Consider the following 15,218-nt stretch of genomic DNA (forward strand, 5'->3'; position numbering starts at 1 on the left):
TCCGAAGTGTTACGGATACCCGGTGTCCGAAAGGGTAGTTCTGGCATTTTTTAAAAAATCTGGGGTGCCATTTCTAAGCCCTGGGGTGCCAAATCCAGAGCTCTAAGTTTCTTCCTATCCCTTTCTCTATTCCTGTTGCTTCTTCAACCCTCATACGATCCACCTTTTATATTCATTGTAAACCCCCCAATTTCTATTCGATTCACTTGATTCAACTCTTTCCACCAGAGATTTTAAGGGTCATTTCATCACACAAACTTTGAACCTCACCTGCATTTTTTCTCAGTAAACCCCATTTTTGATAAACGCAGCATGGTTTCAATTAAGCTTCTTTTTTGTTTTTTGATTTTTTTAAACCAACCCCAGATGAAAAGTTTGAATTTTTTCCCATCCCTTTTGATGTATCATGTGTGTTTGTAAATGGGTATTTTATTTTTGCGGAAAAAAATTGATTTTTATTTTTTGGATGATTTTGTAGGCTTCTCTTTGCGGCGAGAAGAAGATGGGGTGGTGAGGCTGGGAATGCAATTGGAGAATTGGGGAGAAGAGAGGGAGCAAATCATACACGATGCCGTCGTTGCCCTCAAGCTCGGGATCGGAAAATGTAGAGGATAGCAATAAAAAGAATAGTTCTATGGTGTATCTCAATGTGTATGATCTTACGCCTGCCAACAATTATCTTTACGTATTCGGGGTTGGAATCTTTCATTCGGGTATAGAAGGTGTGTCTGCGTGATCCTTGTACCTCATTTGCTGTCTAGTTTTAATTCTGTTGCTTGTTGTGATTACAAGAGAATTAAATTTTGTACTTGTCATAGAAATTGCAAATGACCTTATGGTGAAATATTTGATCATTGAAAAGAAGAGGAAAAAAGGAAATTGAAAGACTAAGTTTTGTAATTTATATGAAGTTGAAGAGAGGCATGAGAATAGATTACCAGGCAGTAGGTCATCATTCCACTCATCTATTGAGGTTTTGTTGAATATTTTTACCGGAGGGTTTTTATTTATGATATGCCTTTAGAGAATACTGCATGTGCATGATGGTGAACCTAGGAAGTAATGCTCAAAATGATCGGGATAAGGTCTCCGCTTTTAATATATTTCTGTCTTTGGTTGGAACTTCATTTCCATGATAACCCTTTATAACAAACATGATTGAAGCCCTCAATCCCGGATAGCAGTGCGTAGCAGCCGTCCCAAAAAGCAATAGTGGTTAAGCGGTAGTGCAAAGCGGAATGGCCGCTATGCTGAATCTGTTGTAGCGTTTATATAATTTAAACTATATACATCTATAAATGCTAAAAATGATAAAAGAAAAATACTCAAAAGTCGAAAGTCATAACATTCATAATTAAAAGTTGTAGTTGTCCTAAACGAAACATAGTAAATACCAATAAAAGTCATTGCAACCAAGCAGTTTAAGTGTTTAAGGCTTAAACTAAACTATCTAAAAAACATGAAAATTCAAAATAAGTTTCCTATATAGGAATTATCAATCATCCTCTTGTAAATCCAAGTCTTCATCTTTATCTCTTTCATTAGTATCACAATTGTAGTTCTCTTCCTTCTCATCCTCTTCAAACCAGACCCTTTTCAGTATGTTCCCTAAACAAAAGCCCTGAACTGAAATATTCCCCCCAAAGTGCCCTAGAATTAAAATTTTGAGGGCATTTTGGGTTTTTGTCAGTTTCACTGATTAGCGGCAAAATAGTGCCGTGATGGCCGATATTTCCCCTGCTTTAGATGCAGTGATGGCCTCTACATTAAACTGCAATGCTATGTGGCAACCAGGAGCAGCCAGGGGTCACTGCACATTGCTTCGACACTATAATGCCCGCTAGAGCGCGCTATTGACCACCCTAATTGAATCTCACTATCAAATATGGAAGTGCAGTAAATTATGGTGGTAAACCTGGTAAGATCTGCTGATACTTACTTATAACTAAGGAATTTCTAGTTATCTTGAAGATACTCATTTTGTAATTTGCTTAATTATTTACATATGGTTATGTGGTAATTTAAGATATATTTTTCTATTATTTTCAAGCTCTGGTTTAATTATTTAGGCATTTAATATGGTTTAGTATTATTCTAATGTACCTAAGGTTTGATTTTTATTCCTAAATAATCTTGTATATATTTGGATTACCTATACAAGGGAGCAGTTGTTTTGCTCCTTTTCTTCAACGACGTATTTATTTATTTTTCCTTTGGCTTCATATTCTCTCCCTCTGAGCTCTGTTTTTGCTCTCTTCTATCTTCTTACCTTTTTGCCTTCTTCTATTCTATTGATGTTCGTGAAAAGAATCCTTATAGTACCCTCTGATGTGCTAGTTATTATGATTAATTATGTTCCTGATGCAGTTCAATGCTGATTTTATGATTCAAAGGGTGACTTGGCAGTTATTTTGACAATGGAATGCAAGCATTTCATTGAGCATTAATGTGACCATTATGGGTATATGTTTGTTTCATGCTAAAGGCTTGACGCACCCGCACACACATGGTTACATTTTTCTGCCTTCTAATGAAACTTATTGTCTAGCCAAAAGAGCTTTAAGTTTTGTCATTAAAGAGTTGTGGTTTCTCTACTTCATGGCTTCTTCTCTCTCTTGAGTGTTGAGACTGAGGTTTAGCTTATGGCCCCTCAAGGATGCTCTATGCTTCTAGATAAGGCTGTGATTTAAGGTGGGGGACACCTCATGAAGAAATAACATCATTGCATACTATAGCTGGATACAACAGTCTTTTAGATATATAAAGACACTGCTAAGGTGTTTTGAGAAAGTTAAGGACTGATCATATATTCATATATATATAATATCTTTTTATGGCCATTTAGACTTTGGCAAGACTCGCCTCAAGAGCAAGCTTTTGGGGTTGAGTTTGGCCTAGTCTAAATTCAAGATGGTATTAGAGCCTATCTTAGATCTAATATTGGGCCATCAACCGATGTCCAAAAATCGACCCGGGTCTACGGATTTCTCAGTGCAATCTGTCTGGCCTACGACTTTCCCATTGAAATCAACCTAGTCTCGTGGATTTCTAGTGCAATAAAAAATCCTTTATAATCCCGATGCTTCATATGTCCAATTCTGAGCATGGGGGGGTATGTTAGAATCCCACATAGAAGTTAGTCAAATAATCTCCACACTCCAAAATCCAAATGCCTAAACTGGCGAGTGTGTTGAGATCTCACAATGACTAGAGATATGGCCAAGGTAGAGCTTATAAAGGTTTTGGCAATTCTAACCACATTAGCTAACTTTTGGGTTGATTTAGGCCTAGCCTGAACTCAAGTATATTTGTTGTCCTAACTTTTGGGTTGAGTTAGGCCTAGCCTGAACTCACACATTTGCTACTTTGAGTCATTACCCCCTTTGCTTTAATTTCTCATCTTTGGTTCCCACACTTCCAAGGATTTAATTTTCGATCTTAATATGCAAAAAAAATAAAAAATTATTACAAGGATTTCATTTCTTCTATCAAGGACTGAGATTCTGGAATTTAAATCATTGAGCATGGTCGAGTTTTGCATTTCTGTGGGCTTGCGTCTTGCATCATCAAGTCCTGGATGGTTGGCTTAATTTTTAGGGGTTGTAAATAACAATAGCTCATACAAAACTAGTTTAGGGTTTCCATTTGTCTTAGTATTTTCTATACACTGTTATTTTTCTGATTATTTCTTAACGGATTTGATTTTGATTCATTTATTGTGTATTAGTCATTCATGTATCATGAACCCTTTTCTTTTTCTTGTTGCTGTCTTTTTCTAGTGGACCATCTTATTTTGTCATTCCAAAACATGACCATTTTATATTTTTTGCACCCTATACAGTGCTTGCAACTAATAAGTGAAGCAATTTATCTTGGATTATAGTACCGGTTTAAGTTGGATGAGTTACTAGTTTTTTATTCAAAAGTTTGATATGGCTGGATGTTTTCATTTATTTATTAGAGTGAAAGATTCCCATACGTGCTCGCATTGAGCTTGACTAGTATCGAGTGAAGGTATAACCAAAGAATGAATAAAAAATTGAGGACTTTATAAATAACACTGAGTATGTCATACTTGGGTGCCCATTTATGTAGTTGTGTTCAAGTCACAAATAAAATTCCTTTCATAAAATCTTACACAACCTTAACACTAACATTTGTTTCTGAAAGAAATCTCGTTCGTTGTTTAACATAACAACTTTGAATATTGTTTAGTTACAAATTACGACGTCTTATGATGAAGTTTCCAATTCGGATGAGAAATTTACAGAGAGAGTATATTGTAAGGGAGTAGAACTATATCCTGGGAACAAATTATTTGTCCGGAGCATGGATTAATTTTAGCCTTTTTGTTTTCATGTATAGTGCATGGTATGGAATATGGCTTTGGAGCACATGAGTACCCAACAAGTGGTGTTTTTGAGGTGCAACCTAGAAGCTGTCCTGGCTTCATCTTCAGACGTTCAATATTGTTAGGCAGCACTGATATGTCTTATTCAGAATTTCGATCTTTCATTGAGCGCCTTTCTGCGAAATATCATGGAGACACTTACCATCTGATTGCTAAGAATTGCAACCATTTCACAGATGAAGTTTGCCAACAACTAACTGGAAAGGCTATACCTGCATGGGTAAATCGGTTGGCTCGTGTTGGTGAGGATTCTATTTCTCTTTGCTTTGCTTAAACTGATTACAGATAAGCTGTACCTTGTCAATTTTATCTATTTTATGAAACTAACATTCAGATCTTGTATATGTTCTATTTTCAACCACTAGTTGATGTTTTAAATTAGATGTTTCTGTGTATGCACAAAAAAGTTCCATATCAGTGTGGAAATAAGTTAAGTCAGAGTTTGATGGGGATAATGACCTGCATCGCATATAATTAGGCATTTGGGCGTTGGTTTTCTGAATCCGTTGATTGCATCTACTAGTCTAGTTGTAATCTGATCTCATTCTGTTTGAAGTTTCAGGTTCTTTCTGCAATTGTCTTCTGCCTGAAAGCCTTCAGGTTGCTGCTGTTAGACACCTTCCTGAACATCTTGAATGTTCTGGTAAGCTGTGAACTAAAGATAACTATATTAAGTATTTGTTTTACGACATTGGATCTTACAGATTGATTTTATCAGCTGTCCAAGAAATTAAAATCTAATGTGGGTGGCACATGGCTTATGATGCATCTACTATCTTTTCTACATATAAGTGCATTTTAATACTTAAGAAGGAAAAATGAAGAAAAATTGCATTCTAATGTAAGTCATGAAAACCAGAAAGAAACAGTTAACTTTGGTGCTTTTTCTTCTGTGAAAAATGAGATATTTTAGCTTTTCCTTCTCAAATACCATGAGACAAAGAACTTTGGTTAATTAACCTATGAGGTAACTAAATATGTCCTTGCAGATGATGAGGGATCAGAATCTGATGGCCTTTCGGAATCAGTTGATAGTGAAGACGAGGGTTCAAATCACCATCTGCTAACTTCACCAACTCGTGAAGTCTCCTTTATAAGTGAAAAACCAATGACTCTAGCGCGAGATCTCCAATGATTTTCATTTGTTGCTCCAATTATTGTTGTTGTTATTTATTAATGTTATTCTTTCTTGCTTCTAATGTATCTGCGATCTTAGCTCTCAGGGTGTAGCAAGTTTTCTAAACTGGAATATTGGATACCCAAGAGACATGTTTTGTATTACAAAGACGATAGCCTGTTGTATATTTCTTGTCTGTTTCAAATCGAATGGTTGTCTTCTAGATGCTATTAATTTATGTACAAACAAAATTGTTTAAAAATGATTGTGTGGGGTGATATCTTTCTTTAGCCTAATCTATTCCTTTGTTATCATTTAATGCTAAAACATGTTGAAGTAGGCTCCAAAAGTAAATGGTCCGTGTAAACTGCAAAATATTTTATGCCTTTAATTACATAACATACGAGGTCAAGAGTTGTTGATAAAAAAAGCCAGGAAAATAGGCAAATTAGTTCTTGGAAGTTGGCTCTCACAATCTGTCGAAAGAAATTGCTTGAATCCTCTGAGTGAAACATTAGTCATGCGGTTCTTTGGCTTTCCAACCGTTAGTGAACAACAATGCACAAACCTATTTTTGTTTCTATCATTTATCACATCTCATATTTTCTTTTTCTTACTTTTTCTTTTCTTCCTATCTTTCTCCTTCATTTCACCTCTTCCACCTCTTTTTAAGGTTTGTAAGTAACATTTTCTGTTAGTGAACGTTAATGGTGAAGTTGATGTGACTTAAGTGACACTTGGATTATCGTTCACTATCGTTTAGAGAGCCAAACTGTGAAAAATCAATGTGACTTATGTTTCCCACATTCAATGATTTATGAAGCCATCTACTTTTTATAAAGACAAAATCATAAGCACCCAAAATATTGAGGGATTAATGTGTCTATTCTCGTTAAAAAAATGTGTTTATTCACCCAAAAAACAGTTGTAGATAACAATAAAATCTCAAAGGAGGAGGAGATTTCTAGGTTTAATTTAATTTTTGTATTTTATTAATTTATATGTTTTATAAATTTATGGGGGAAATGTTAAGAGGTTTTGTGGAAACAAGTTTAGCATGCTAGCTAGCAAGGGGAGAGAAAGTGGGAGAGAGGGGAAATTGTATTTATAAAAAATAAACATAAAAAATAAAGAAAAACCGACATGTGAGCACTTACCTGCAAGCTGACATGCCATGTAAGCACTCTAACTGGTTGTTCCATCAATCAGGATTCAGAAAATTCATCCTAAAGAGAACATAATAGGGAATCTAAATGAAGGAGTCATTACTAGATCTAGAGATATCATTGCAAATGTTTGTTTTATCTCCAGGATTGAGCCAAAGAACATCAAGGAAGCTCTAACAAATGAGTACTGGAGTGTAGGATCTTGTTCCAAGACCAGATGATGTGAATGTGATTTGTACCAAGTAGATTTTCATAAACAAGTCAGATGAAAATGGTACTGTAATAAGAAACAAGGCCAGACTAGTTGCTCAAGGGTATACTCAGATTGAAAGAATTGATTTTGATGAGACATTTGCTCCAGTTGCTCGTTTGGAATCAATCAGATTGTTGTTGGGAGTAGCATGTCTGTTGAAGTTCAAACTATATCAGATGGATGTGGAAAGTGCCTTCTTGAATGGTTATCTGAATGAGGAGGTCTATGTAGAACAACCAAAGGGCTTTGTAGATCCAACATTTCCAGAACATGTTTATAAGTTGAGAAAGGCTTTGTATGGACTAAAGCAAGCACCAAGGGCTTGGTATGAAAGACTGACTGAATTCTTAACAAACAAAGGATACAACAAAGGAGGAATAGACAAGACCCTATTTGTGAAGAATGATGGTGGAAATCTCATGATAGCACAGATATATGTAGATGACATTGTGTTTGGAGGGATGTCAGACCACATGGTAGAACATTTTGTTCAACATATGAAGTCTGAGTTTGAGATGTGTTTGGTTGGTGAATTAAACTACTTCCTGGGATTGCAAGTGAAACAGATGGAAGACTCTGTTTATTTCTCAGAGCAAGTATGCCAAAGAATTAGTCAAGAAGTTTGGTCTTGAAGGATCATCTCATAAGAGAACTCTAGCAGCCACTCACATTAAATTGACAAAAAATGATAATGGAATCAATGTTGATCAAAGTCTGTACAAGAGTATGATAAGCAGTCTTCTGTACCTCACTGCTAGTAGACCTGACATTGCCTTTGCACTGGGAGTGTGTGCAAGGTATCAAGTTGCTCCTAAGGAAATCCATCTCATACAAGTTAAGAGGATTATCAAGTATGTTAGTGGAACGAGTGACTATGACATCTTTTATGCTCATCATACAAACTCCAGTCTTGTAGGATACTGTGATGCAGATTGGGCAGGAAATGCAGATGACAGAAAGAGCACTTCATGTGGATGCTTCTTTTTGGGGAATAACCTTATCTCTTGGTCCAGGAAGAAACAAAACTGTGTTTCTTTATCTACTACTGAGGCTGAGTATATAGCTGCCGGAAGTGGTTGCACTCAATTGCTTTGGATGAAGCAGATGTTGAAAGAATACAATGTCTTACAAGATGTTATGACATTGTACTGTGACAACTTGGGCGCCATCAACATTTCAGAGAATCTCATTTAATACAGCCGTACCAAGCATATTGATATTAGTCATCATTTTATCAGAGATTTGGTTGAAGAAAAAGTCATCACTCTTGAGCATGTGGAAACTGATCTGTAGTTAGCAGATATTTTTACTAAAGCCTTGGATGTGGCAAAGTTTGAAAAAGTGAGAGAAAAATTAGGGATTTGTGTAATAACTGACTTATAGCAGTTATTGACACATGTCAAGGGCAACGACTACTTTTCTCTCTATTTAACCGCCTTTGATGAGGGAGTCACATAATTGCACTTTCTTGATTCCACAAATTTCAGTTATTTTCGCTCATCTTGCTCTCTAACCTCTAACAGTTACTTTCGTGTTTGTCTCAAGTTCTTCACAATCATGACTCAAGATTCAGGAAAGAAGGACGTTGCCGGTCCCAAGCCTGTTAAGAATTCTCATGGAGTCAAATTTCTTGGATTGAAGACTTTATCCTCAACATCCTCTAGGGTTACACGCTCCTCTGCTAAAATTGCTTCTCCATAATCTTCTGGACCATCCAAGAGAACGAGAAGTCTGAGAATCAAGCATGTTGTCAAGAAAGGAGCTGGAAAAGCTTCTAGTGTTCAGAGCATCTCTGATGATTCTGTTTCCGATCCACAGGTTCATGTTGATCAAGAAAACGATGTTCCCAATGATGAAGCAACTCAAGCCATCAATGATGTGTTGGAGACTTTTGCTGATGCTGCCACTGCACAGGATGTTGCACCAAATGTTGAATCACATGAAGATCGTGGTTTTGAATCCAAATCTGAAGAGAACTCTCATGAGTCTGATGCTGAGAAGGGCAATGATTCTGATGTTGCAAGCCATGATTCTTCAAGTGAGAAGACTCCCTTTTTTAAGATCCACTCTGAGAAATCTCTTGAACCCTTGTCCAAAAAGGGTAAGGAACCAGTGTTGATTGCCTCTGAAGAAGAGGAATCTAATGATGAAGAACTGATCAAGAAGATCACTGCTTCAGCAAGCAAGAAGGCCACTGCTCCTGCATGCAAGAATGCTGCAGATAAGAAGAAAAAGGGTTCTGATGCTCAGACCCCCAAGACTCCAAAAGCATCTCAGGTCCCAGTTCCTGAGAAGAAGAAAAAGAAGGAAAAGAAAGACGAGAAGGTTGTTGCCTCTACTAGAAGGAAGAGGAAACATGTTTCTGACACTGACTCTGAACCAGATGTCGAGCAAGATGTCTCAGACATTTCTACCACTTCAAAGAAGAGAGTCGAGGGGAAGAGAATTCCTTTAAATGTTCCAGATGCACCCATGGACAATGTGTCTTTCCACTCTATTGAGTTTGCTCAGAGATGGAAATTTGTTTTTCAAATGAGGGTTGCTGTTGAAAGAGAATTGAGTGGAGAAGTCTTGAGCTACACTTAGATCATGGCTGTTATTGAACAAGTTGGATTGATGAAGACTGTGACTGGACTTGGTAAGTGCTATATTGAACTGGTAAGGGAATTCATTGTGAACATTCCCTCTGATTGTGATAATGAGGATAATGCTGAGTATAGGAAGGTGTTTGTGAGAGGAAAATGAATTGATTTCTCTCCTGAAGTGATCAATACTTATTTGGGCAGAAGCCCTGATGCTGTGACTGAGGAGAAGCCTGACTTGGTTAGGGTTGCTAACACCCTTATTGGGAATTTGGTCAAGAAGTGGCCCAAGAAAGGGTCGTTACCCTCTGGAAAGCTGACTGCTAAGTATGTTGTGCTCTACAAAATAGGCACTGCAAACTGGATGGCTACTCAACATCTCTCTGGAGTGACTCCACCCCTTACCAGAATGCTTTACCCGATTGGCACATGAGGAGATTTTGATTTTGGTAATCTTGTCTATGAGCAGACTCTCAAGTATGTTGGTTCTTTTGCTGTGAAGTTTCATATTCTGTTTCATTGTCTTCTCTATGGACTTATTTTGCAACAACATCCCACCATTCTGAGGGCTGATTATCGTCTGTTTGCTGGACCACATGTTCCAGACATTGTGTTGTCTGCTGCTAGAGGATCTACCAGTGCCAGTGGTACTAAGGCACCTGGATCAAGCAAGGAAGACGTTGTGGCTGAATTGCAGGAAATTTCCAAGACTCTACAAGAGACTATCCAGTCCTGCAATTTGAGGAAACTTAATGTTGATCAATTGATCAAAGCACTGACTGAGGTTTCTGCTATTGCAGAGGAAGAAGTGGTTGAAGAGGAAACTGAGAATGCTGAGGATTAAAATGTTGATGTTGCAGAAGAGGAAGCTCAATATGAGACTGCTGGAGAAGATGATGGTGAGTCTGAAAAAGAAGAAGAAGAGTCCGATGGAGAAGAAAATGAGGATGTAACTAGTTCTACCAGTTCTGCCACTACTAGTACATCTCTTTAATTTGTTTTCTTTTTGGATGTATTTGGTGAAGTCTGCTGACTCTATGACTTCTACGCTCCTGGTCTGTAATAAGTCTGGATTTGATTTCTGTGCACTTTGATCCACTACTATGGATGCTATGAATTAGTATGCTAGTTCTTCATTGATCTTCATTGAGCCTTTGCCAAATTGTGCTAATAAGGAGGAGTAGTGTAGTTGTTGTTTGTGCAGTAAAGTAGCAGTAGTTTATGTTTGTGCAGTAAAATAGCAGTAGGGTTTATGATGTGCTTATTCTGTCTATTGTGAAGGGAAGTGGTGTGTGTGTTGTGGTTTTCTGCTATGCTGAACTCTGATTCTAGTTGTGATACTGCACTTATAGCTCCTGATAATGGCTATGCTGCTAGAAGTTGTGTAAGCTACCTTGTTATCTTCAGTGTGCTCTATCTTGTGAATTAAGTTGCAAGTGTTTGTTTCTGAAGAGGTTTCTGGTAGTGGTTTGTATTAGCTAAAATTAGACAAAGGGTGAGATTGTTTTTCCTTTGTTATGGTTGTCTGCATTTTAGCTAATGTTTGTGTGTGCCAAGATGTTGGACAAAATGTTACAACATCGTGCTTTGACATTTGTGCCTGAGTGATGTTCTGTTACTTGGCAGTTTTTGTGAAGCTTTGTGTTGATTACATTGTAATCAACTTAGGTTATTGTTGGAAGCTTCTGTGCGCTGTCAAAGGAGATATTAAGTGTAGTCAAACCCGGTTCACAAGGGTTTGATTTGGGGTTATTTGCGGAAGTTGGAATCTGCACCTTTATTCACGCCTTGAAGACTTGTTATGTTTTTTGTTTCGGAAACAACTTCTTGATCGCGTGTGTGTGGACTCTGTGCTCTTTCAAGCCCAACGAAGACAAGGCCTAGAAGACTACTATTTATGAAGACCCAAGACCTAGTTCATAGGTGTTGATCGTGTGTTTTGTATTAGGGTTTCATTGAGTTCATACTGAGTGTTCTCTTAGCCGCTATATTACATTGTTGTAAGCTAAGAGGTGTGTTTTCTGTGTGATCTTGATATCTGTTTTGTACTCTTGTTAGAGTTCAATCACTATGGCAGTGATTGAGAATGAGAAAGTGAGAGGGGCTCTCATACTTAGGGGGATGACTAAGTAATAAACCACGGGTAGAGATAGGTAGAAAAGGTAGTTGAATTGGGGCAGTTCTGGTGAGACCTTTTGGGTTTAATTTCTCTATAATAGTGGATTATCTTTCTCGAGTGAAAACCCTCCAGACGTAGGTGATATTGCACTGAACTAGGTTAACAATCTCTTGTGTGACTTTTTGTTTTTTTGTCATTCAACTTGCTTAAGTGTTTGCTGTGTTTTGTGTAATGTTGTACAAGATGTCTTAGACATCTGGTTAAACATCTTTCCTACGGTTGCAAGAATTTCAAAGTTCTACTAATACTTGTAAGGAGAAGTCCTAAGAATACTTGTTAATGCCTGAAGAGGCAGCGGAAAAAGAATACCTGACAATGCCTGAAGAGGCAGTGACAAAAGAATACTTGGTTTGTCTAGAGAGGCAGCGGTGAAAGTATACTCAACAATGCCTATTACAGGTATAGTGAAATAATACTTGTAAAGAGAAGTCATTGATACTGGTATAGTTAAATCTTGGTATAACCAAGGACTGGATGTAGCCTGGTCGTTCTAGGGGTGATCCAGGATAAAAACAATGGTGTTCAATTATTTCTCCTCTACTCTCACTATCTGCTGTGCCAAACGACACCAACTAAAGCAACAATGCCTTCGATCGTTTGGAAATCCGATTTTTTGGATGACAGAGTTCAAATCCCTTTTTCTTGTGCTACTTCTGATTATCTCAGATTAATCTAATGGTTGTCGGCTGGCGATACCTTGAAAAACTATTAAGATAACTTGTAGATAGTTGAACTCCTTAACTATTAGATCCCTGGGCGGTACGTAAGGAGTATGACTTGTTGGAAGAGACTTAGTCACTTACTATGACCTACTAACCTCCGAGTCTCGAGAATATTCATCTCATGGCATCCGGCTGGAGATACCTTGAAAAACTATAAATAAGAAATGTATGGGAAATACAATGTAGTCAATGCATACCTCATTACATTTTGAACTTAGAAATAATTAAAATTAAAGAGTAAATAAATAAAACCTGGTTGAAATTTTCCTAGTTTGGAAATTCATAATTAGGTGAATAACTGACACATTCATCTTTTATTTTTTTTACACTGACTAAGGTGCAAACAAATTAGAGGGTGGTAGCCTTCAAATGGGGCGCAAAGATCATTTTCATCATGCATTCATCTTCTTCTTTCAAATTTAATGAACATATTGAAGAAAAATTAGTTAATCATATTTTTTGGTTATAAACGTAATACTAAAGAATGACAGACTAAGCTACTGCAACATGATACAAAGACGCAAACAAACTAGAGGATGGGAGCCTCCAGATGCGCCATCGAGATCCTTCCTGTGACACATTAATTTTCCCCTTCTTCTGAATTTAATCAACCGCTTGAAGAAAAATTAGTTTATCATCTGTTTTTGGTTATAAAATATAACACTAAAAAAGGACATACTATGCAACTACAACATAATACAAAGACGCAAACAATTTAGGCGGTGGAAGCCTCTAGATTCGGCGCTGAGATTCTTCCGTGACACGTTCATCTTCTTCTTGTTCTTCTGAATTTATTCACCGCTTAAAGAAAACCTAGTTTATATACTAGGCCCCAAATTTTGCTTTCTCTTCTAAATTACTATCTTGTCATTACTTCAATATCAGATTACTTGTTCCATTTGCGGAGCTAGTTCTTTTGCATATATATAGCTACAACCTTTCATAGATGGAAACACAAGCAAATCATAGAAAGTCCATCAGGAAAAGCTTAACAGGTACTACAAGATGAAGAGTATGGTTGTATTATTTCTAACCTTGCTAGCCATACTGGAGCTAAGGCATGCATTCAATTGTGAAGAAGCGAAGTCATCAGTAGTTACTTGTATTGGATATTTTACAGGCGGTGGTGACCCGTCAAGTGGGTGCTGCAATACTTTAATTTCTATCAGTGGCGAGGAATCATCAACATTTAGTAAAGAAGATCAACGTGCTGTTTGTGAATGCTTTAAAGACGTAGCTAGCGGCTTGTCAGACACATAGGAATACTTAGCGGGTGCACTCCTTAAATGATGTGGTGTTGGTGTAAACATCACCATAAGTAAGGACATGAAATGTAACAATTAAAGTAAGTTCTTATAAGCATTTCATATAATCTTTAAGAAACAAATATGCTAGAAAAACTCTTTCATTAATTGATTAAAGTTCAAGTGAGGGTAACTAAAAATGTGTGTCTCACTTTTAATTTTGTGAGACTCACATGAACTTCCATTAGTTACCTGTTTGACTTGGGGGTTGTGATTTAAAGGCAGTATGCAACAAAGTCGCTTTATTACCTATTCCTTTAGGAACTACGAATTTTTTGGTCCATATCATATTCATGCATTTACAATTTATGTGATTGCACTGATACTCCTAAAAGGCTATATGCTCATAGCTCGAGATTGATATTGAATAAAGAAAATGTAGGTTTTTGTTTCCCTTGTGATGGACCAAGAACAGGGGGGACATGCTAAGTATCTGCTTGGGATCCTGTCTTCTTAGGACTACTTTGGAAACTAAATATTAAGAGAGTGTTCAATAAAGAGTGTTCGACAAGATTCTCCATAAAAATATGAAATCATTTAATACTTAATGTGTTTTAAGTTATTAAAGTTTGAAAGCATTTTATGTTTTATATGTACATTAAGGTGCTTAACAAATTATTTCATTATTTCCTGAAATAGTTAATATATTATACAAAGTACAACTGGAAGATAGTTGAACTTCTTAAGCATGTAGTTCACTGTACGACCTCTAAGCGGTGCGTACAAAGAAACACTTGTTAGAGGGACCTACCTCTTAACGTAATCTCAGAGCATCAGGGATTAGATTCATGACCGGATAAATACCTGGGAAAAATAGTTAATATATCATTAATATTTATTTACATTGTTTTTTATTGCATTTTACTGATACCATTTTTTGTTAGGCAGGATTACATAAGCTCAAAGTGTTGGAAATAATATACCAAAAGGTATAGACATTTAGTTGTTATCCTTGGAATAAAAAAGAGTCTCGCATATGTGTATGAAGTAACAATGTGATATTATCAATAATAATTGTTGAATATCAAGTGTATGAAGTAACAATATTATATTATCAATAATATTAAATGAATATCAAATTTCAATTTTATTCATCAATGCATTTTTATTATTATATTAATGGTTAATTGTGTACATTTCAATTGACATTGCAATTTAAGTCAATACTCCTGTAACTTCGCTTCTTATTAAACTAGTATTGAACTTGTATGCTAAAATATAAAAAAGGAAGATATATAAATAAAAATATATTTTATGAATATAAAAATACTATCAATATTTTATGAATACATCTATTGTTAAAATAAAAATATATTTTATGAATATAAATATTGTTAAAATTTTCCTATAAACAATCATTATTGTTGACCGTATCATTCTTGCGACAGAAAGAATATTTTACCATTTTTTCTTATAATCTTTGTTTATGTTTATAACTTATAAATTTTATATCAATAAGATATTAAGATAATACTCCCTCCATC

General features: G+C 36.3%; 2 protein-coding genes across 5 annotated transcripts; both read left to right on the plus strand.

Annotated features, from left to right (window-relative positions):
* Positions 1-42: 42 nt before the first annotated feature.
* On the plus strand, positions 43-5,751 carry LOC130710522 (deSI-like protein At4g17486). 4 transcript variants are annotated; one of them, XM_057559823.1, is made up of 5 exons: positions 43-177; positions 479-722; positions 4,366-4,653; positions 4,968-5,054; positions 5,401-5,751. In XM_057559823.1, the coding sequence occupies exons 2-5, from the start codon at positions 569-571 to the stop codon at positions 5,544-5,546; spliced, it is 675 nt and encodes a 224-aa protein (XP_057415806.1). In that variant the 5' UTR covers positions 43-177; positions 479-568; the 3' UTR covers positions 5,547-5,751. The 4 variants fall into 4 exon arrangements, with proteins under 4 accessions (XP_057415806.1, XP_057415805.1, XP_057415804.1 ...); XM_057559822.1 differs by having other exon boundaries at positions 103-239; XM_057559821.1 differs by having other exon boundaries at positions 147-285.
* Positions 5,752-9,536: 3,785 nt separating this feature from the next.
* Positions 9,537-10,373, plus strand: LOC130712824 (uncharacterized). The gene is made up of 3 exons (XM_057562640.1): positions 9,537-9,673; positions 9,734-9,917; positions 9,999-10,373. Exons 1-3 carry the CDS (start codon positions 9,537-9,539, stop codon positions 10,371-10,373), a joined length of 696 nt encoding a protein of 231 aa, XP_057418623.1.
* The last annotated feature ends 4,845 nt before the right edge of the window (positions 10,374-15,218 follow it).

Source organism: Lotus japonicus, chromosome 4 (assembly GCF_012489685.1).
Source record: "Lotus japonicus ecotype B-129 chromosome 4, LjGifu_v1.2".
In the NCBI taxonomy this organism is placed as follows: domain Eukaryota; kingdom Viridiplantae; phylum Streptophyta; class Magnoliopsida; order Fabales; family Fabaceae; genus Lotus; species Lotus japonicus.

Bases quoted from the DNA above. Each gene is read 5' to 3' on its own strand.
- LOC130710522 (XM_057559823.1), top strand. From the start codon at position 569: ATGCCGTCGTTGCCCTCAAGCTCGGGATCGGAAAATGTAGAGGATAGC. The intron at 723-4,365 runs GTGTGTCTGCGT...TTTCATGTATAG, and splicing joins CTTTCATTCGGGTATAGAAG to TGCATGGTATGGAATATGGC. The intron at 4,654-4,967 runs GTGAGGATTCTA...TTCTGTTTGAAG, and splicing joins AAATCGGTTGGCTCGTGTTG to TTTCAGGTTCTTTCTGCAAT.
- LOC130712824 (XM_057562640.1), top strand. From the start codon at position 9,537: ATGGCTGTTATTGAACAAGTTGGATTGATGAAGACTGTGACTGGACTT. The intron at 9,674-9,733 runs GTTTGTGAGAGG...TTATTTGGGCAG, and splicing joins AATGCTGAGTATAGGAAGGT to AAGCCCTGATGCTGTGACTG. The intron at 9,918-9,998 runs GTGACTCCACCC...GTCTATGAGCAG, and splicing joins CTACTCAACATCTCTCTGGA to ACTCTCAAGTATGTTGGTTC.